Here is a 22,243-nt window from a genome sequence, read left to right on the forward strand (position 1 = left end):
CTGCGATGTAATTTTTGAAATGTGATAAGGTAATAAAATGCTTGAAAATGGAACACTTGTATACCCCAATTTTAACTGTTTTTCCTTGAAACACAATATTTTTGAATTTTAAAGCTGAGGGTCCTGCATCATGGCCTAGAAATATTAGGAAAAATGGTCAGTGTGTTTGGCAGTTACTTGATGTAGCTGTCTGCTTTTGTGCACTTCCCAGTTTAGGAGAGAAATCAGTTAATTTTCCAACATTGCCTGTTCCATACATTCCCCGTGTATGATTGTGACTGCAGTAGTGTATTCATGTATGTGAGCTTATTGTTGCATTTGTTAAAAATACAGGCTATCACTTCAAATGAAATGAAATCTTAAATGTGTCTGTATGTAACTTCGAAGTTAGATTTGTACAATAAATATAAGTAAGAATTTGAAGTCATGGCTAAGCACCATAAGCTAACCTTGCTACCTGACATTAGGTTGTGTATGTTGTCTCTTGTAGGTTACATGTTATGAAAACAGGGCTTTCACAGCCATAGTTTTTTGGTTTTGTTTTTCTGATGTAGAAGCAAAACAGAGCCACGCAATGAACCAAAAGTGGTATTGGTCCTGCTGTCAGAGTAACAACAAAGTAGAAGAGGCTCCAGTTTGTGTAATAGGTGTTTATAAATAAAGGATTCAATTGGAAGATAATTTCAGGATTCATTAAAATGGCAGCGTGGCATCCTTGAAATGGAATCATAATAAAATAATAAAATTTATTGCGTGATTAGCATCAGTTACATTCATTAAACTGCATAGTGAGGAGTGATAATGGGAGCTCAGGAAATCTCTTGAGTTTCTTGGGAAAAAATGTGTCAGTTAGGTGAAAAATGTGAAGTGCATTGGAGCTTTGCTAGTATGTGCATATGTGGTTCTCCTCTCCAGGCTGAGCTAGGGATGTGCTTCTTGCTTGGTGTGCAGGCAGGCAGAGGGATGCTAGGCACCATCTCATCATGTGGAAGTAGCCATCTTGGTTAGTGTCTCTGTGGCTGTGACCAGGTTCCCACTTGGGCTGTACTCCACCAGTAACACTGGAAACTGCATCTGTGACCAAGTGGAAGTGTTCTACTCATTCTATTTTCTACCTCAGGGTTCTACACTTTTCTTAATACTGTTTATGAGAAGAGCATAAACAAACAGTATCCCACCACTTTTCATGCAAATAAATGTTGCTTGGTTCTGTTAATTAAAATCAAGTAACAAAAAACAACTGCATCAAAGAAGTCCATTTATATGGCTGATCTGATTTCCTCCTTTAGCAGTGAAGAGAATTTAAACAACAGAAAGAAGAGAAACAGGACTTTTTCAGAGCATGCAACCATTATGGCTTCACTCTGTGTATTCAGTTGTAATCTGAAGGATTGAGTTGATCCTCTAATAGGAAAAAATAACCTTTTTCTGCCTAGAGTCAGTAAGCAGCATTTTAGCAGAAATCATTTGTTTCAGACACACAGTGTCAAAAAAAAAAAAAAGTGAATATTATTTAAACATAATTCTTATTGTTATTAAAATAAATAGCTGAATTACACAAGTTTGGGAAAACCCAGAAAAATCAATAAAATATCTTCTATACTCTTGAGTAAACTAACTAGATTGCGTTTTTCTGAGGTTAAAATGCAGATCAAGTGTTAGTTTGCTTCATATCCTGAGATCCCTGGTCGTTGTCCTCTATTTCCTATGCGGACACACAGACATGGTGTGGGTACACTCATGTGATGCTATTGAGCCACCAGCGATCTTTAATCACAAGTGCTTGAAGCTCTCAGTGGTGACAAGTCTGGCCCAGACATATGTGCACTGACTTATTACTTCCTTACTTGCTCTACAGCCATCTGTACAAGCTAAACTGTTACTGGGAGGGAGGAATCACTCTTCTTTTTTTCCACATAACCACTCAGTGTAAAGAGGATTTTTGGTAGAAATCTAAGAATTTCAGGCACAGTGCTTTGTGTTAAAAAGAAATTTGTCCTCTTAGAGAAGTAAAAATGTTACATTTCACTTATTCTAATTGTTCATGAGCAATATCTATAGTAGAGATGGTACAAACTAATGAGCAGCTGATCGTCTTGAAATACAGTATTTGATGTTATGTATTACACACATAACTTTGTGAAACCATCTTCTACCATGACTCAATGAAGACAGATGCCAAGAGGGTAGATAGTACTCTACTGGTGAACACTTGCCTGCTTTGGTTTCTAGGAATACTGAAGAGCCAGGCTTCCAACTTAAGCCCCAAATTTCTCAGATTAGCATTTAATGTCAATCCTTTGGCTTTGGAATTAATTACTCATTTTTGCCCACTGTGCCCTTTCTGTCAGAAAGGTGGAGATTATAAAACTTACTTGTAGGAACTTTTATCATTCAAAAATGCTTTGATCAGTCTGAGTGTGCTGATTGTTCTTACCATGTTCCAGAGGGCCACATGCCTTGCTGTAAGAGCCATACCTTTTTCAGGCTGGTGTTGCAACTTCTGCTTTTGCAGTATTATCAGAGAGTGAAAATTGGGAAGAAAAGAAAAAAAGAAAAAAAAAGTGTAAGTAAGGGAAGAAAAATTATTTCCTGCAGTGAATACACTGCCTGTACTTTTCACCAACTCAGAAGTCGGGTATGTAATTGGTATTCCATTATGCTCAGTTTATCTCTTCTGTTTCTTTATGTGACTGCCTAGACTGAGGGAGATTAATGTTATTGTTTTGTTTTAAAGGTAGGAAACATGAGCATAAACATTTAAAAGTGTGCTTAGAAATAAACCTGTTTTCAAGTGTTCTGCTGGGCTAAGACTGTTCTTCTGAACAGGAGTCTTGAGGATTTCAGCCTGAGGCTGCGAACAGTACTGGTATTTTTGGATTCTGAATTATTTTTCAGAAAAAAAGAGCACTGTGAAAATAGTTATTTCTTCCAGTTGATGGAGTGTTATACTCATAAATCATGGTTATTTTCAACCTTTTGGCTGGGACTATTTTATTTTCACAGCCAGAAGCAGTAAAATAATCAATCATGTAATATTGCCATGGATAATTATCATGTTGCTTAGAGTTCTTTGAGCTGCTGCAGGTGTGTTCTCAACCTCTATTGGTTGTGTTTGAACTATGATTTTACAGCTGAGGTGATGAAGAGCTTTAGAATGTATTCACAATTGCTTTTTGTTGTTGTTGTACAGAACAACATAGTAGACTTTGTTTCATTGTTGCAACACTAGAAAAGATATTGAAATGCTTCTGTGGTTTAAAAGGCCTCGAGTACTTCACGCCGTAAATATGATTGAGTACATTCTTTCTTATTAAACATTCAGAACAGTTTTATTGTTGTAATTACATCTTGTTTTCAAGTATTGCTTTATTTTTTGCCTTTCTTTACAAGGAGCAAAGCTAGATCTTCGCAGTGATGGCAGAATTTCTCTGCCATGATGCTCCCAAATGTGGTTGAAATCTCAAATCTGTGACCAATTGAAAGTGGCATAAGCTTTCAGAGTAATCTAAAAGCTCCATCTTGACTTTTTTCTGCCCCAGCTTCTTGTTTTTGAGCTTAATTTCTTATGCTGAGTCAAAAATTCATACAGCTGCACCAGCAATGACATCAAGGAACTAACCTTTACCCATCTCTGCCTCTGGGCAATAGAGCTACAAAAGTTATGGGATATTTACTGCAGACATTAGATCTGGGTTCCCAAATATTTTGAAAATCCTGGTAGATATCTGTCTCCATCTTTTGGCATCAAATGCTTTTAGCGGTCTTGACTAAGGTGACTTGGCCAGGACTCTGCAGAAAGCCTGAGAATTGAAAATAGGTCTGGGGTATTCTTTGGTGTAGGCTAGGATATTGTTGAATGAGCCCTGCTGCACTGTAAAGTAAGAGCAGCTGAATCTTATCTTGACTTTATTCTGGCTCTGAATCTGTAGAATAAACTGTAGTTCAATACTTATAGCCTCTGGAGCTTTATAGTGTACTGAACTTGGTTACTTAAAATGAGTATCTTCTCTTCCATGAGTACTGTTTGTTTTATGGTAAAACATCTGTTAATGAGAGTTCCCATGTGAATGAAATGTAAGTAAATCTTTATCATCAGTATTTTTCACAGATGTTTCTGAACCCTCATTTTAAGTGGCAAATATGAGTTCCAGAAGGAAGAATCTTAAGTTATTTAACAGTTAAAAGTAGGAGTTGTGTAATAAAAGATTGACAGTGCAATTGAAAACACAGATGGAATTAATGTAAAATATGCATTAAAATAAATTAAAGTATTCATTGAAGTCTATGTCTGAATTTCTGGTAATACTGTTTTAAGTGGATTATCTTGTCACACTGACTTCACAGTACTAGGTAAGATGCCTGGCTGATGACTAGGAGGATAAACTGCAACTTCAGTGTACTTTTTGCTGTATTGGAAGTTCATTATATATATATTATAACAGAGGTTAATGTGATACGCAGATTCTCTTCTATGCATTTATCTAACAAAAGAATATCATAGCATAAGGTTTTGAAGACCTGTTAGGATGTGATTGAGTAATGAAGTCACACAGAGCAAAATGAAGGTGATTTAATATTTGCATTTAGAATGGTATTTATGATAATATTAAAATTTCTGTGTGAAACAAATAAAATACTCGTCATTGACACAGATACTAGACCTCAGATCAGCCTTTTGCCTCCTCATGTAGTTCTCACACTTTGTAGTAGAGCATTTTTCCTGACACATGCTGACATAAAATCACTTCTGTATAGTTCCTAGGTAAAACTGAGAAAAATATAAAGAAAGGAAAAATCATACTACTGAAACAAGATATTAGCTTCAACAAAGAATGCTTATAAATTGTGGGTATTTATAATTCAGATCAGGTCCTTTTAAAAGGTTTCTTGTCTGTGTTTTCTGCTGGTTTTCTGAAGATTCTGGTACTTGCAGGCTGGTGTTGGCTTTGCTTTGAATATATGTGTTAAATGTTTTGGCTCTTGTTACAGCAGAACAGACATACAAGAGCTTGTGCTATTTCTGATTATCTGATTGTATGAGCTTTTAAAATTACTTGCAGCTAACTTCACAGTAATAAAGGAATGTAAGTATGTCTTCAAAAATAAGTTTTACTACTTACCATACTACCCAGAAAATAGTCTTCTTTGCAAGCTGATGGCAGGTTAAGAAATGTATGTTATTCAGACTTTACTGACATCTGAGTAGGGCAACTGCAACAAAAACTACAGGTTATTTCTTCTACCTTTAGATATTTTTATGTGAAATTGTAGCAGTTAACTAACATGTGCTGTGGCAGTTCCAATCTGCTATAACTATGAAAGGGGGGCACTGATTTCATGCTACAAACTGCATCTTTTGTAAACTATTCACCACCCTTTACAGGTCTGCCAAGCCCACTCTGCGATTGGTTGCCAGGGGCTGCAGATGTTGGAAAAGAGAAATTTCAATGAAAGGCCCTGATTCAGCAACCTAAGCAGACTGCCTCCTCCAGCCAAAGTAATCAGATTGGCAGCTGAATCAAAGGGTACAGTGGGCCCTTTGTTTGCAAGCTCCAGAGGTTAGTAATTGACAGAAGGTCAACAAAGTTTTATGAAGAAAAGAACAGAATATTAGAGCGTATTAGGCTGCAGAGAGAGATTTTGGAAGTTTTATGTTTTTGAAAGAAAGTTAGAATCTGAGTCACAGGTTACAGTTGCAGGAAGCAAAGGCTGCATATTGCCATTTAAATCTGAAATGGTTTCAATAATTTCATCAATAGACAGGATTATTGATGAGCGGAAGGAATGACTGTATGAAAAATATGCAGTTGCCCTAGCTGTAGCTATATGCAATTGTTTGTGTAGAAGGATTTCTTTGTAAACTTTGAGATTTAGCATAACATGGTAGAACGATACATAATTTCCTCACAGAACCATGAGACTGGAAAAGATCTTAGGAGGTTTCCTTTCACTCCAGGGAAAAGAAGAATTAACTGATCTGTGCAGTATCATGTACAGTAGATACTTGCCTAATCTCCCACCCTGGAAAATGTCATTTGTGGAGATCCGTGCATTTGGAGAATGCTAATCTGAACCTAATCTCCTTCAGACTAAGCAGGCTTAGTCACTCATTCTTTCTTTTTGTTGGTCTTGTTTTCAAAACCATTCTCATGACACTTAATTGTAGTATCTCAGTTTGTTCCATATCCATCTTGAAGAGTGATACACAAAACTAAACAAAACAGTCCAGGTCTTTACTAGTGTTGAGTAAACTGGAAGGATTATTACTGCTTACATGTCCCAGTTTGATATTTGACTTACTTGCAGTACCTTGGGATTGTTGACTTGTGTTAAATTCTAATCCATTTAAGCCAGTTCAGTGTTGATTTCTATACTACTTATTACTCATCTCTCTGTTTTATTGAAAATGCTTTAAAATAACCTCTTTGTTCCATTATTTTTTCAAGAACTGTTGTTGAGCTGGTGCATCTGTAGTTCTCTGGCATTCATTTTTACTCTTTTAAATAAGTAATAGGAACTATTTATGCAATGTCCAGTCCTTTAAGATTTCATCTGTGCTCTATAAGAACTGAAAGACAGTTATTAACATTGCACCACATTGTATCAGTGAGCTCTTAACTCCTCTAAGTTAATCAGGCCCTCTCTGGTTGAAAATACCTGACGTTGTTATTCTCTTCCTGTTTGAGTCTGAGGCCCTGGTTTGTCTCTGGTATTAATTATAATAACTGCCTGCTTGGATCTGGGTTTTTAATGAAGAGTAATGCTTTGTTTTGATGTCTGTTCATTTTGAATTTTGCTTATTGCAATAATCTAGCAAGTATTGAATGATGTTTAAACTTATAACCATTTCAGAAGGAAAAAATGCAGCTCTTTTATGATAAATAGTATGCAGCCTGAGTTGGTATTGTGATCTGTCTGGTAATTTTGTTTTTTGCATGTGTTAGAACATTCTTATCTCAGTAACAAAGGATGTTTTTTTATGTATTTTGTTGGTCATCAGTGCCTGAATTGAAGAAGAACTTTGTCAATAAGCAAATCTTCCTCATATTTGTCAGGAGAAGAGAATTAACAAAAGGTGGAATAATTATTTATATTCAGCTGGAAAAGTGTTCTATGTATTGCTTGTCTTCTTGCTGAAATTTGCTACATATAAGACTAAGAAACGGAATATCAACTCACAGTTTGTACATCATATAGAACAAATATGGTTATAGAACATTGACTAGGTATGGTTTCTGGTTTGGTTTTGGAAATTTCCCTTCATTGAAATAACTTCCTCTGTTGCTCAGAAAAGTAAAGAAGTTCTGTTTGTAGATGAACAGTATAAAAGTACAATTCTGTGTTTTTCTTGAGTGTTGTCCCTAAAGAGGTATATCCCTGAGGATGTGGTAGGTGATCAATATGAAATACATATTGCCCCATATGGGGAGTATTCATTCAGGTGGAGTTGAGGTTATATTGCAGTCTTGTCTACTCATGTACAAGGAGGACAGAAACTGGTTATCTTTTCAACCTGATACTCACTGCAAATGTAGATAGTAGATTCAGAAATGAGCTATGATTCTCCTAGAGTCTGAAAGTGGCCACATACAGTTGAAAATATGACCATACTAGTAACCATACTAGAGCAGATCATATGTCAACCCCTTGTGTGTCATGGCTCCAGCATGCTCCAGAAGCAAAAAGGAGATGCAGGAGAAAAATGGTAAGAGAGGCTTGTATACGAACTTCTAGGCATTTTCCTAACTTCCAGCCATTTTGTGCTCAGGAACCTCCTCATCCACATATGATTTCTATATATTAGTTATAGCTCCATAGGTTTTTTTTCTTCTATTAACTTGTCCATTCTCACCTGTAATCCATGTGAACCCTGACCACAGCCTAACTATAACTTGTTTCAGAAAACTTTGTCTTTCACTTTCTGAAATTTCCTTTTGCTGTTTTCCCATGTTTTTACTGAGAGATCAGTAAAAGAGAACATATTGGATCTCAACAACAGTCCAAGAATGTCATGATCGAAAAGCATTTCAATCACCTCTGACTTAGTGGTGAATCCTAGCAGGTGCAAAAAGTTTTTTTCTATAACTTTCATTATTCTTACTGCTCTTTGAAACTCTCTACTCCACTGTATCCTTTTTTCAAGATGAGAGGACCTCAGTAACATGCAACATTCTATGTATAAAAGAATAACATAGACGTATACAGCAGCATAATGCTGTTTTCAGTTTTATTCTCTATTCCCAGAAATAGCCAATACTAACTGAATTTGCCCTTCTTACTGCTTTTCAGCACTGAGCTCAATTTTGTTGGAACTAGCAATTTTGAGACCAAAATCTTGCACCTCAACTGTCATAACTAGATCTGAACAAACCTTGTATTGAGAAAGAACTTTCCCTGTGTTCATTACTTTTCATTTCTCATTGTTTATCCTAGCCAAGTATGCCAAGTATGTCTTTCTTTACATTCCCTGTCTTCCCTTTCTTTAATGGCATTGAGTGTGATTATGATAGCTGTGTACACTTTAGACATTTATTTCTTTTCCGTCTTTGTGGATTTTCACCCATTTTGGCAGCAGCAGGGCATGGAAAAATGCCAGGGGGAAAAAAAAAAGGAAAGTAGAAGGAAGGGAAGTAAAATAAGATACCCAGATTGAAATATTGTATAAATGAAATGGGAAAAAGGACAGAAGTTAATAAGTGTAAAACTGCAAATCTGATGTATATATGCGTGGAAAATTGGTGATAGTACATGATAAGAAATGTCTGCTGTGAAGTAATGAGAGTTAAAGAAAAATGATTGCAAGGTTTATTATCTGATGAGGAAAGTGTAGAGTATTCAACCCTAGAAGGAAAAGTGCTTTAAGTTGGGAATTTAAATTCCAGAAATTCAACAGGTATATGTTGTCTTTTTCCTGGGAGAGCTTCTCGACTATAGGATTCTTTAATCTGTTTAACTCAGGGTGAAAACCTTCTGTTTGATTATAGTATCTTATTGATTGTCTGAACTAGAAGAATTTCCAATGTAAAAAATTATTTTTTCATGCTTATAATGACTTTATGGCATCTTATCATATGATTCAGTGAATTCAAGGTTAAGCTTGAGAACTCAGAATAAATATGGTCTAACTGGAACTTTGCAAATTGCATAAAATATAAATGTTTCTTTCATGAAGGCATCAATTTAAGTGACAGATCTGGTTTTTATTTATAATTTATTTAGCAGATAAAGGATTTTCAATTTTAACATTGCTTAGTCATGGAGATTTTGCTTGTGGGTGCTGTCTATGGTTTGCAATTATTCTCTCTTAAATGTCTTTGCCAGACATAAACTAGTAAAACATGAGAATTAATCACACAAAACTATTACTGAAACATTTTCAAATTTGCTAATGCTTTTTTCTATTACCATCTTTACTTTTTAAAGCTTTTTGAAACAAAGAATCTGGGAAGGAGGGAAAAGGGAGAAAAATTTCTGTGGTGATTCCTGGTTTAATGTTTTTCCTGTTATGCATTTCACTAATTGACTGAAGAAATGGAAACAAGCATTTTAAAGTTGAATACACAGCATTAAAGGAGGTGTTTTTCTTACTCTTCCTTCTTCTCCATTGTTTGGTCTTCCCCCTAACTGGTCAATGTTGGTGTCCAATTCTAATCTCCTTGTGATACTTAAGGGAGGTTAAGCAGAACGAAAGGAATAGAGGCAAGCATCTTTCAGTTTTCCTGGCAAAAGTGAGAAGTGATGTATCTCTGCTGAAATTTGGCATAAGCACTTGTGCCATACCTTCATCATTTCACACTGCAAAAGCAAAAGAAAATGGAAGTGTTGTCTACTGTCTGCAAGAACTCCTGACAGACCAACATTATTTCTGCCTGCTCAGCTATATAATGGAATCAAAGAATCATAAAATGTCTTGGGTTGGAGGGGACCATAAAGACCACTCAGTTTCAACTCCCTGCTGTGGGCAGGGCTGCCACTCATCAGATGAGGCTGCTTAGGGCCCCATCCAACCATGCCTTGAACACCTCCAGGGATGGGGCATCAACAGCTTCTCTGAGCAACCTGTCCTAAAATCTAACCTAAATCTCTCCTATTTTAGTTTAAAATTGTTAACTATATGCTTTATATGGTATGAGTTCACTGTAGTTCAACATGTGGAAAACTGGTAAAATCGTTAGGAAAAATTATGATGTTACTTTGTTTTCATTTTTAGGATAAGAAAACTACTAAGGATCCTGAGCTTGACTTCTAAAAATAGAATCTGCATTACTGTAATGTAACTTCAAAAACAGATCTATGCTATTTTGCAACCAAGGTTGTCCATCAGTTTGTGTTATGGCTTGCTTTGCTTGGCCAGTGATGAGGAAATGTCTGAGTCCTTTGTAAATCCCTTTATTTTAAGTCTGAGCTGGAAAATGGACTTCAGTGCTGACCATATCTGTAGAGCACAAGATGTTCCACAGAACTGACTTAATTTTATGTTTTCTAACATGGTATGGATATTTCCTGGTCTTGTCATTAGGAATGTGCTACTCAGGAGCTGGGATTTGGCCTGAATAAGTTAATTAATTCACTGTCATAATTCTTCGTAAGGGGTAGATTAACCCAGAACTTCAGCTCATAAAAACGTTTTATTTTTTGCCTAGGTGAAATGGAAATTCCAGATTCAAACAACCCCTTAGGCCATGTCGATGGACTTGAGAGACCAATTCCTACTCCCAAAGGTAAAATTAAGTTCAGTTTTCCTCCCAAATATAATCATTCTTTTTTAAGCACCATCAAAATCATGTTATTTGTTCATTTGTCTGTATACACACTTGTAAGAAAGGCAGTCTTGTGTGACTTCATTGTTCTAAGCAAGGATAGTGAAATCTGTAGAAATGAATTTTAAGTGTGTTTTCAAAACGTGCACTGAGAGACTATATAAATCACTCAAACACATATTGCTTTTATTACCTTCCTGCCATACTGTCTATCAGGATGGTGCCATGTAGCCACGATCCATCATATTTGAAAGGTCATGGAAGTGTGGTGAAGTTCCCACTGACTGGAAAAGAAGAAACATAACCCCCCATTTTCAAGAAGGGGAAAAAAAGATCTGGGGAACTACAGGACAGTCAGTCTCACTTCTGTGCCTAGCAAGATCATGGATCCTCCTGAAGGCTCTACAAGGCACATGGAAAATAAAGATGAGGTGATTGGTGGTAACCAACATGGCTTCATCAAGGGCAAGTCATGCCTGACAAACTTGGTGGCCTTTTATGATGGAGTTACAGTGTCAGTGAATAGAGGAAGAGAAACTGACGTCATCTATCTGGACTTATGCAAAGCATTTGACACTGTCCCTCATGACATCCTGGTCACCAGTCGGAGAAAAATGAACTTGATGGATGGACCACTTGCTGGATAAGGAATTGGCAGGATGTCCGCACTCAGAGAGTTGTGGTCAATGGCTCCATGTCCAAGTGAAGACATGTGGCATTTCTCAGTGGGACCAGCATTATTTAACATCATTGTAGGTGACATGGACAGTGGGATCAAGTGCACCCTCAGCAGGTTTGCAAATGACACCAAGCTGAGTAATGCAGTTGACACGCTAGAGGGAAGGCATGCTGTGCAGAGGTGCCTGGATAGGCTGGACATGTGGGTCCATGCCAGCCTCATGAAGTTCAGCATTGCAAAGTGCAATGTCCTGTACCTGGGTTGGGGCAATCTCAAGCACAGATACAGATTGGGTGGAGAATGGCTGGAGAGCAGCCCAGGGGGGAAAGATTTGGGGTTGTTGATTAATAAAAGATTCAAGATGTGCTGAAACGGTGCCCTTGCAGCCCAGAAGGCCAAATGTGTTGTGGGTTGCAACAAAAGAAGTGCAAGCAGCAGGTCACAGGCTCACACAGAATCACAGAATATCAGTGATTGAAAGGGACCTTGAAAGATCATCTAGTCCAATCCCCCTTCTGGAGCAGGAACACCTAGATCAGGTCGCACAGGAATGCATCCAGGTGGGTTTTAAATGCCTCTGGAGAAGGAGACCTCACAACCTCTCTGCGCAGCCTGTTCCAGTGTTCTGTCAACCTTACCATAAAGAAGTTTTTTTCTCATATTTATGTGGAACCTCCTGTGTTCCAGCTTGCACTCATTGCCCCTTGTCCTACCACTTGATGGCACTGAGAAGAACCTGGCTCCATCCTCATGACACTCACCCTTTACTTATTTATAAACACTAATGAGGTCACCCCTCCGTCTCCTCCAAACTGAAGATACTCAGCTCCCTCAGCCTCACCTCGTAAGGGAGTTGCTTCACTCCCTTATGATTTTTGTGGCTCTGCACTGGACTTTCTCAAGTACTTTCTTATCAGTCTTGAACTGAGGTGCCTAGAATTGCTCAAGGGAGATGATCCCGCCCCTCTACTCTGCACCGGTGAGGCCTCACCTGGAGAATTGCATCTGGTTCTGGAGTCCCCAACACAACGTGGGGTTGTTGGAGCAGGTACAGAGGAGGGCCAAGAAGATGAACAGAAGGCTGTAGCACCTCCCTCAGTTTTTTAATGAGCTGGAGTTCTTCACCCTGGAGAAGAAAAAGCTGCAAGGTGACCTGATAGCAGCCTAAAAGAAAGCTACGGAAAAGAAGGGGACAGACTCTTTAGCATGGTCTATGGCAGTAGAACAAGGGGAATGGCTTCAAACTCAGGGAGGGTAGATTTAGGCCAGGTATAAGGAAAAAAATTTTCCTGTGAGTGTGGTGGGGCACTGGAACATGTTACCTAGTGTTATGGTTGGTGCCCCGTCCCTGGAGACTTGAAAGAAAGAAGGCCCTAGGCAACCTGATCTAGCTATAGTGTCCCTGTTCGTTCCAGGGGAGTTGGACTAGATGGCCCTCAGAGGTCCGTTCCAGCTCTAAGGATTCTATGATTCTATATTTCTATTATTTGATTAACGAAGATGTTTAGCAGGACTGAGTCTAGTATTGACTCCCTGAGTACTTCATTAGCGACTAGTCTCCAGCTAGACTTCATGCCACTCATCACCACCCTCTGGACTCAGTCATACGAACTTGATCTACCTCACTAATCCAGCCCATACATCTACAGCTTGTCTATGATGAACTTATTAGACACTGTGTCAGAGGCCTTACTGAACTCCAGGAAGACAATATCCACTGCTCTATTCTCATCTACCAGGATAATCTTCTCATAGAAGTTTGTCAAGTTGGCCAAGCATTATTTCCCCTCAGTGAATCCATGATGCTTGCTCATGGTGATTTTCATTCATTTCTTGTGACTGGAAAATGTTTTATAGGATTAGGTACTCCAATTCCTGGAAATTGAAGTGAGGCTGACTCAACCATAGTTCCCTTGGTCTTCATCCTTCCTTGAAGGTAGGAGTCACATTAGCTTTTTCCTCCAGTGTTTAGCAACTGGTCTCACAGTGACATCTGCCAGCATCCCTTCAGGACTTGTGGACTTATGTATGTCCAGGTTGCTTAAGTACTCCCCAGCCGGAATCCGATTCTCTTCCACCAAGAAGATGAACAGAGGGCTAGAATCTGCATCTTCCCTGTCTCTGATTCTTAAAGGCAGGTCTTCCTGCTAAAGGCTTAGTCAAAGATGTTCAGTACTTAGGCCTTTTCCTCGGCCTGTGTGACAACTGCTGTCTTGTTCAGCAATCTTTCTTTAGTCCAGTATACTTACCGAAGCCCTTCTTACTATTCTTTTTTGAAATTTTGGTCAACCACTTTACATAGAAAAATGACAGATATTCTTGTTAGTGTGGAGAGCTCAAACCACTTTCTCTCTTACCATCAGCAGTTTCAGCAAGGTGAGAACCTGTTGAAATCTGCAAAGCTTTGAAATCCTGGCCAGATGTTCTTCTCAGAATTTATTCAGAATGCTTGCATTTTGGAAAGACCTTGGAATACAGTCATTGCCGTTGTAGATATCCCATGTGAAATGATGGTTTTTTGTTGTGCTTCATCTGAAATTTAAATTTCTTATCTTGACTGTGCTTATTAGAAGATTTTTCAAGAACTTCTGTTAATCTTCCATTATTTCATATTCTTAATTAGATAGAAGAATGGCATATTTATTTTTTCATTTCTCTAATCATGTTCCGTCTGATATCCCACATCTCATTGGTGTTGAACACTCTGTCCCTCTTATTTATAAGGAGGACTCAGTACACTCCTCTTACTTATAAAAACATTCCTCCAGTGTTTTTCTGCTTGTTGAAACTCCCAGTTTTATTTAGAGGATTAAACTTTATCTTCCATTATTGGAATAGATTTCTGTAACATTCCTTCCTGTTAGCAACATTGTATACATTTTTTTAAATCTACTTCACACTCAAGTACCCATTTCTTTTGATGAGAAAAAGTTTGTGTTTTAACCTTCCACTATTATGACCAAATGTGTTTAGCTAGTAATTTAGTTCCATTCTACTGTTCTGTTCTTTCTGAATTCATAAGGGTTAGACATAAAAGAAATTGTTTCTTTCATGTGACATTACTTACCCCAGAAGGAGTTACAGTCATTACCTTATTTTAATTTTTTTTTTTTTTCCTAAGGCCATAGGCAATACCTGTCTGAGGAAGTAATTAATCACATCTCAAATGTTTCTACATCATAAGGATTTTTTATTTCCTTCAGGAAAACAGAGAGAGAGAGAGAGAGAGAGAGGATTAGAGAGAGACTTTTGTTCATGTATGACTCACTGGTATAGATTCAGTTGCTAGTTTCCAGCATGCCTCATCTGGAAATGGCCTCATTTTATTCCTCTTTCATTTTTGTGGCTACAAAATTCTCTAAACAAGCAAAAATCGAACATTTTTTTCTTCAGTTACAATGTTAAATGTTAACCCCTGTGCTTCTTCATCATACTAACATAGCAGTTTCTACTTTAAAAAATCATTGCAAATTTATTTCAGAGATTTTGTGCACCATGAGAAAAGTAGAAAGAAGTTTTTGTATCACATGGATCTTCTTTTCCTTATTGAAGAATGTTTAGTTAGATTTGGGAGTACTGGAGCGATTCACTTTAATGGTTAAATAAATGTATGAGTAAGGGCAGCTTTGCGGCAGTGGAAATACTGAGTGAGGTGAGCTGTTTCAGAAGACAAGATGCCTCAAACCTGTGGTCTTTATCCTGGTTTCTGCACAAGTCTGTCTGGGAACTTGTTTTGGGGGATATATCTGTATGATAAATCCCAGCTATGACTGGAATATCTTGGCTGCTTTGGTTTTGACATGGAGCAACATATCAGGAATTACTCATATATATTCTGAAAGCAGTGATTTTTCATTTACAATTGATGACCCTCTAGACAGTCTATACCCAACCTACATGGCCTTATACCCTGACAGTCTGCCTCTAAATGGTCAGTTGCCAATGGCTGGAGAAGCTGTCTCTTCACAGTTTCCTCTGAGGGCTCTGAAAGCAAGAAATCAACACCACCAAGTAGGATAGGACAGCAGGGATAAGTAAAACACCCGGGCTTCAACCCAGAATGAGAAAATACTGCTCAAAAATAGGTTTTCTTCTGCAAATAAGAGAGTGTAATCTCACTAGTTTTAAATATGGACAACAATGTTGAAATTATCTAAATATTTTGGAGGCAATTCCAGTTCATCACTGAATTGGCTGTAACTTGTTCTAAAGTATTTCTGAAGTGTCTAGATGCTTTCCTAAAAATGTATGTTATACAAATCACTTTATTTTACATGTTCATGGTTGAATTTTTGTATATTGAGATCATACAGACTAAGGAAAACGGGGTGCAGATAATGAGATTAAATTGGGCTGGAAAGGTATCAATTCATCTGGAGATATATGGCAATGTATATCTCAGTGTAGTCTCCTTAATTACTCGTGTATTTTGGGAGACGTGCCAACATTCCTTATGTTTCCTAACCCAGCTCCAACATACTGTAGTGATTTGCTCATCTTTGTACTGTCATTAAAGGGCAAACAACTGAGAAGACTGCTTTGAATTTAGGAAAAGGATCTGTGCAAGAAATCAGGAGTCAGGATTCTCCATCCATCCTGAACTAAGACTTACTTCTCAGTGTTTTTCCAGTCATGATCTACATGTGGAAGGAACCACTTTACTGGACTCCAGCCATCCACTGAGGTGTGATGGTGTGATACATGCCCCCTAGCCTCTTTTACTTTTAGTAGTATTGCTGTATACATCTCTGGAAAGAGATTCTCTATTTCAGCAACTTTCATTTTTGTTTTCTCTCAGTATTCTGATACTATATAAACTCAAAACATTCTGCAAGTGTTTCATATTCTTCATAGATTACCTGTCAATTCTCTGAATACATCACATTTATTACTGTATTCACAATGCAGTAAGTTGGAGAGTGGTGTCATCATCTTCAAGTTATTCCTTCTAAATTTAGAGCATTGCTATTATGTAGGGTAAAGTCTGAGGGTGTTTTTTTTTTTTTTCCTGAAAAATTATGTCCATCTTATTGGAGATGGTGAATTAGAACCAAATGAAAACTTGAGTTACTTTGAAAAAAAGAATGTGTTGGAAATACATAAAATTTATTAATGTTCAAAATAAAATGCCATCATAGAAGGCTGCTGAAAAAGTTGCAGTGAGAAAGCAGAAGTTCTTTTAATTTTAAAAAGAGAGAAGAGTTAAATGAGGGTAAAAATGAAAATGGTGGAGGGGCAGAAATAAAGGAAAAACAAGGAGCTGAAGGAATGAAAATGCCACATTCCTTTTTAAGCAAATGATATTATATATATTTCTAATAGTTTTAAAAACTGGTAAGTCTCATGAAGTTAATTTGAAGAGTGTTCTGTATTTTATGCAGTTTTGCATTGTTTTTCTTCATGTAACTAGGAAATTATTACTCAGATTTTTCATTATTTCTATCAGTAATTGGACATTCTGTGAATTTGGGCAAGACACTTAAGCTCTTCTTTCTTTAGTTTCTACTAGGAGGCCCTTCAGAGGGATCTAGATAAGCTGGATCACTGAGCTGAGGGGAATGGGATGAGGTTCAACAAGGCCAAGTGCCGGGTCCTGCACTTTCACCACAATAACCACATGCAGTGCTATAGGCTTGGGGCAGAGTGGCTGTGAAGTGGAAAAGGACCTGGGGGTGTTGGTTGATGCTTAGCTGAACATGAGCCAACAGTGTGCCCAGGTGGCCATGAGGGCCAATGGCATTCCAGGCCTGCTTTAGAAATAGTGTGGCCAGCAGGAGCAGGGAGGTGATCATCCCCCTGTACTCAGCACTGGTGAGGCCGCACCTCGAGTACTGTGTTCAGTTTTGGGCCCCTCACTAAAAAAAAAGACATTGAGGCCCTGGAACGCGTCCAGAGAAGGGCAACAAAACTGGTGAGGGGTCTGGAGCACAAATCTTATGAGGAGCGGCTGAGGGAGCTGCAATTGTTTAGTTTGGAGGAGAGGAGAGGAGAGGAGAGGAGAGGAGAGGAGAGGAGAGGAGAGGAGAGGAGAGGAGAGGAGAGGAGAGGAGAGGAGAGGAGAGGAGAGGAGAGGAGAGGAGAGGAGAGGAGAGGAGAGGAGAGGAGAGGAGAGGAGAGGAGAGGAGAGGAGAGGAGAGGAGGCTTAAAGGAGTCCTCATTGCACTCTACAACTTCCTGAAGGGAGGTTGTAGTGAAGAGGGGTTTGGCCTCTTCTCCCGGGCAACAAACAGGACCTGAGGAAACGGCCACAAGTTGTATCAGAGGAGGTTTAGATTAGACATAAGGAAAAAATTTTTCTCTCAAAGAGTGGTTAGGCACTGGAATGGCCTGCCCAGGGAGGTGGTAGAATCACTGTCCCTGGCAGTGTTCAACAGGCGTCTGGATGAGGAGCTATGAGATATGGTTTAGTAGCTTGTGGTTAGCAATGGTAATGGGAGGACGGTTGGACTAGATGATCTTGTAGGTCCTTTCCAAACTTATGATTCTACGATTCTATGATTTGGAAAATAATGTTGATAGAACATTACATAGAGTCATGAGACTTAACTAGATTGAGAATTTCTGAAACAAGAAGTTACAAACTTTTTGTAATGGCTACTTATAAGATGATCATGCAGCTGGTTTCAAAATTAGTAATGCCTGATTGTTTTTTAAATCTACATAGGGAGAAGGAGCAATGAAATTAACAAAAAATAGAACTCTCATCAAAATTCTCTAAGCCAGAACCTGATCCAGAATAACTAAAGATATTTAGAAGTTGGTTTTAGAACCAACTTCAAAGGCACAGCTAAGATCTTAAACTAACAGAAGCACAGTGATCATTTTGTGCTGTCTTTGTCACAAACACAGCACATATGGTTTAAGACAAGACAATAACTTTGACATTGAAATGCCAGAATAACATAAATAAAATGTAGAAAAATAGTATGCATGTGGGCGTCTCTGTGATAATTGTATCCTTTCATTCTTTACGTTTTCAGCTTAATGTTTGTTCTTGTTCATCTGACAGTGATTTGACATCCTTATCATATGTGGGAAAAGATTATATTTTTGCCAAAACGTGCAAAATAGTCCTGTCATCTAAATTTTTATTTGCTGTGGGATTCTGTTTGATATGTTTCTATTGAACTTATTTCCTTTTAGAATATGAAGGATTGGGAACGAAATGAAGGCATTTCAAACTATGAAAGTGTTTTCCAGCATTCATGTCAGTTGTTTCCCTAAACTACTTTATTCACAGGGTACATACAGTATGATAGTACAATACAATATGTAAATTAAATTATATTATACTCCTCTGGCTTCTTGGTAGAACAGTTTTTACTCTGATCAAGCAAGATAACTTTGTAGTAATGGTTGAACAAGCATTCTGATAGCCAAACCAAAAAATCACTGATGGCAAATGAAGACTTCTGAATTTCCAAGGCCTTGGTACAAATAACACTATATAGAAAAAATAGTTTTTGTGTTGCACAGAAAATGGTTAGCCATTCTGCTCTTGTTTTGAGAAAATGCACTTTGAATATCCATATCCCAAAGGAAATATTTTTTTATATTACGACATCTGGAAGTTTAGTAATGCTTTTTGAGCATAGCAAACCCAAAACCAAAAAGGTTTTTTTTCCTTTCTTTCAAAGCCTTTTCAGTATTAAAACAGATTCAGTATTAAAACTAATCTGTTCAAATTTTTAAAATCTCTAGTTTTCTGCTACAGAACACAAAATACTGGATGCAGGTTATATAGAGTACATGTCTTATTGGCTTCATGTTTAATTTTCTTCATGCTCTGTGTTTGAGTGTATGCTTACGTAGAGAGAGCTGCATTGAAAAGGTTTGCTTTCCCTATTGCTGAGGTCCTGTTTTAGCCTGGGAACTGGCTTGTTTTTTTTCCAAAACCATTGCATCAAAATGTGTCTGTGGTGTGCCATTCATCACAAAAAGTAACTGCTAATTATCACCACAGAAATTAAATAAGGAAAATGTTCTTAAGAATATGAGTGGTAAAAGTTTCCACTTTGTTTGGAAGATCTGCAGTTTATCTGAAGTCGATGTTAAATAATGGGACAGCATTAGTAATGGCTGCCCACTCAGTCACTTCAGATTCTGTAAGTACAAATGCCAGACTTCAGCATCATTTTTCAAAGAGGAAATGAAGCTAGAAAACAGCATGTTCTTAAGGATACTGACAGAGGCATTTTTTACAAAAACGTAATTTCTTCAAAGCTCAGTAGGTTAAAATTTTTATTACTTGATTTGTAACAACAGGATAATTTAAAACACTGCACAAAATATAATTGGCAGGAGCAATAATGAGCTAAATCCAAATTCTGATCTTTAGGAGGTAGATTACACCGACTTCAGGAGAAGTGCATCCAATCACAATGAATTTGAATTAGTTCATAAATCTTTAGCATTGATTTTGGAGGTAATAGTTTTGTTCTAATTATTAATGGCATTTTACTCAAAAGTTTATATGAAATATTTTGTGATGCTTAAGTTATGAATCAGATTGCTTCCTCCAACAATCCCAGTTTAATTGGAATAACAGCAAGGTTTGGTATTGACTTAGTCTTGAATTAGCAATAATTCTTGATCCTAATAATTAAATTTACTACCTGTTTACAGCTGGATTAATTTAAATGTAATATCCATAACTGTTCTGAGCAGAAGACTTGACTCAGGTTAAGTCAGGAAAAGTGATATAGTGATAAATGTTTAAGTTGGCCATCAACACAAAAGCTGACCACAGCACAAGAATATTGCAGACTTTTCATATCCCTGTGTTTTAGGAACAAAAAGTGCAGCAAAGAAGCAGAAGAACCACGTTCAGTGAGCAGTTTGTTTACAGCCTTCAACTGGCCCCATCATCACAGAAAGCATCCTTTTTGCCTCTTCCACTTCTTTGTAATCAGGAGGGACTTCAGGCTAAGAAATTGTACCTTATCCTGGCTACATCTAAGAATCTTCTTCTTCACTTCCTTTGTATGCATATATTCAGCACTGAGCTGTTCCTTGAGTTGATGCTCTCGTGGCCTTGTGTTGTTGTCTTCAGTCTTCTTCCACCCAACAGCATACTACCATTGGCATGACTGGATGTCATTGCACTTTCACAGTTCTTCTGTGTTGTTAGTTTTTTGCTAGAATTAGAATAATTTTTTACTCACTCACTTTTCCATTTCTTTTCATATATTGACTTTTCTGTCTTGCTATTGACTATATCAATTCTTTTTTGAATGTATTTCAAGTTATTGCAAACTGAATTCTTTTGAACATTTTTCAAATTGCTGCAAATTGACTTCTTGTGTTCCTGCACACATACTCTGCCTCAGCTGTGTTGTTTGAAAATAAACTAGTACAGGTTATGAAGAATTGACAAAAAAAATATTTTTGCATTCTTTAAAGAATGAACTAAAAATGAAATAGCTATGGAAAATCCTTTTCTGCATTGTGAGGGATCGTAGAGTCTTGTTTATAGAAATACTTATGCATGTGAATTGTTGGCTTATAGTTTTGGTAAGTTTTTTCTGTTGCCTGTAACAGGCAGGGTAATTTGTTGTAAGACAGGAGGTAATTTGTTTTCCTCTTACCTGCTGGAATATAATTCTAGTAACTCTAACTGCAGCTGTAGACTGTGAACCACAAGAAATGATAGGAAAGAACTCGCAGAAAGCATTCACATAATTTTATCTCCTCTGCTCCCTTTTTTTTAAAAAAAATGCCTTAATATAAAAGATGCCTTAATAACACATATTCTGTGTTTTATCAAAATGGGGAAAATTAATGCAAGATTACACACAGAAAGAAAAAAAATATTTGAAAGGAAAAAGATAACAAAATATTTTCCTTTGCAGTGTTGTGTAGAAATTAGAAATATATTTGGATCTTACTTAATTTTCTATATACTGACATAATAAATTCACACTTATCTACATTGTATTTTCATATTATTCTCTAGAGCACATTTTGCTTTGTAGAAACAGTGTAATACTCAATTTTTCAGCAAAATCTTGCTTTCCAAACTTAGAATATTTTGATGTTTCTACTGTCACATTTTCCTCTTTCCAATGCTACAACTAAAATCTATTACAGGAAAATTGGTTTTCATGGTTCATGTTAAAAGTAAACAAAAACCAAGCATCCATTTTGTTTAAATATTTCAGCAATTAGGCTGAAAAAGTTGACGGTTATGTTCTAGTATTAGATTCCTACACAGTAATTGTGCTATTTCCTAATTAAAGAACTAATTAAATTAAATTTTTAATTTAATCAAAGAACTGCAAAATTTTCTAACTCAGCAGGAAATGGCACATGTGGACATGCATCTAAGTTAACTTTTCTTTAGATTCAGTTGACGTAATTATGAAGTGCGATATGAAGTGCATCTAATGCAGTGTCTAGATAGTATAAATTCATCAGACCAAACATTAACGTGGCAGTTGAATACTTATCTGATGTATTTTGACAATCCCATTACTATTACAGAGGAATTAAATGCTCTCAGGCTTTCAGTCTGCTATGCATCAGCTGTAGGACTGAATTAAATTTAAAAATAATAACCTATAGAACTTATTACTGAAAAGTGTTTTTACATTGTACTTTCATCTGTTGCTCAATTTTTTATCACTTGAAATCACTGGTGTAGCATAAAGGCTTCTTGACAAACCCCTTGCTTTCAACAAATCACAAATTAGTGTGGTTTTTTTTTTCCATTTATAAATCTAAAACCGATGAAACCTGATTACTTAATATACATACTGTTTTTTCTTTGTCCATTTTAGCACTATTCTGGGACTTGACATTA

The 22,243-nt window shown here is 37.1% G+C and overlaps 1 protein-coding gene across 1 annotated transcript in view; it reads left to right on the top strand.

The window, feature by feature from the left end:
* ROR2 (ROR family WNT receptor 2) overlaps positions 1-22,243 on the top strand; it is a 150,212-nt gene that overhangs the window by 93,277 nt on the left and 34,692 nt on the right. The window contains exon 2 of the mRNA XM_031610497.2: positions 10,647-10,724. Coding sequence (XP_031466357.2) covers positions 10,647-10,724 — 78 coding nt within the window. The remainder of the gene's footprint in view (positions 1-10,646; positions 10,725-22,243) is intronic.

Source organism: Phasianus colchicus, chromosome Z (assembly GCF_987193195.1).
Source record: "Phasianus colchicus chromosome Z, bPhaCol1.hap1.1, whole genome shotgun sequence".
Lineage (NCBI taxonomy): Eukaryota > Metazoa > Chordata > Aves > Galliformes > Phasianidae > Phasianus > Phasianus colchicus.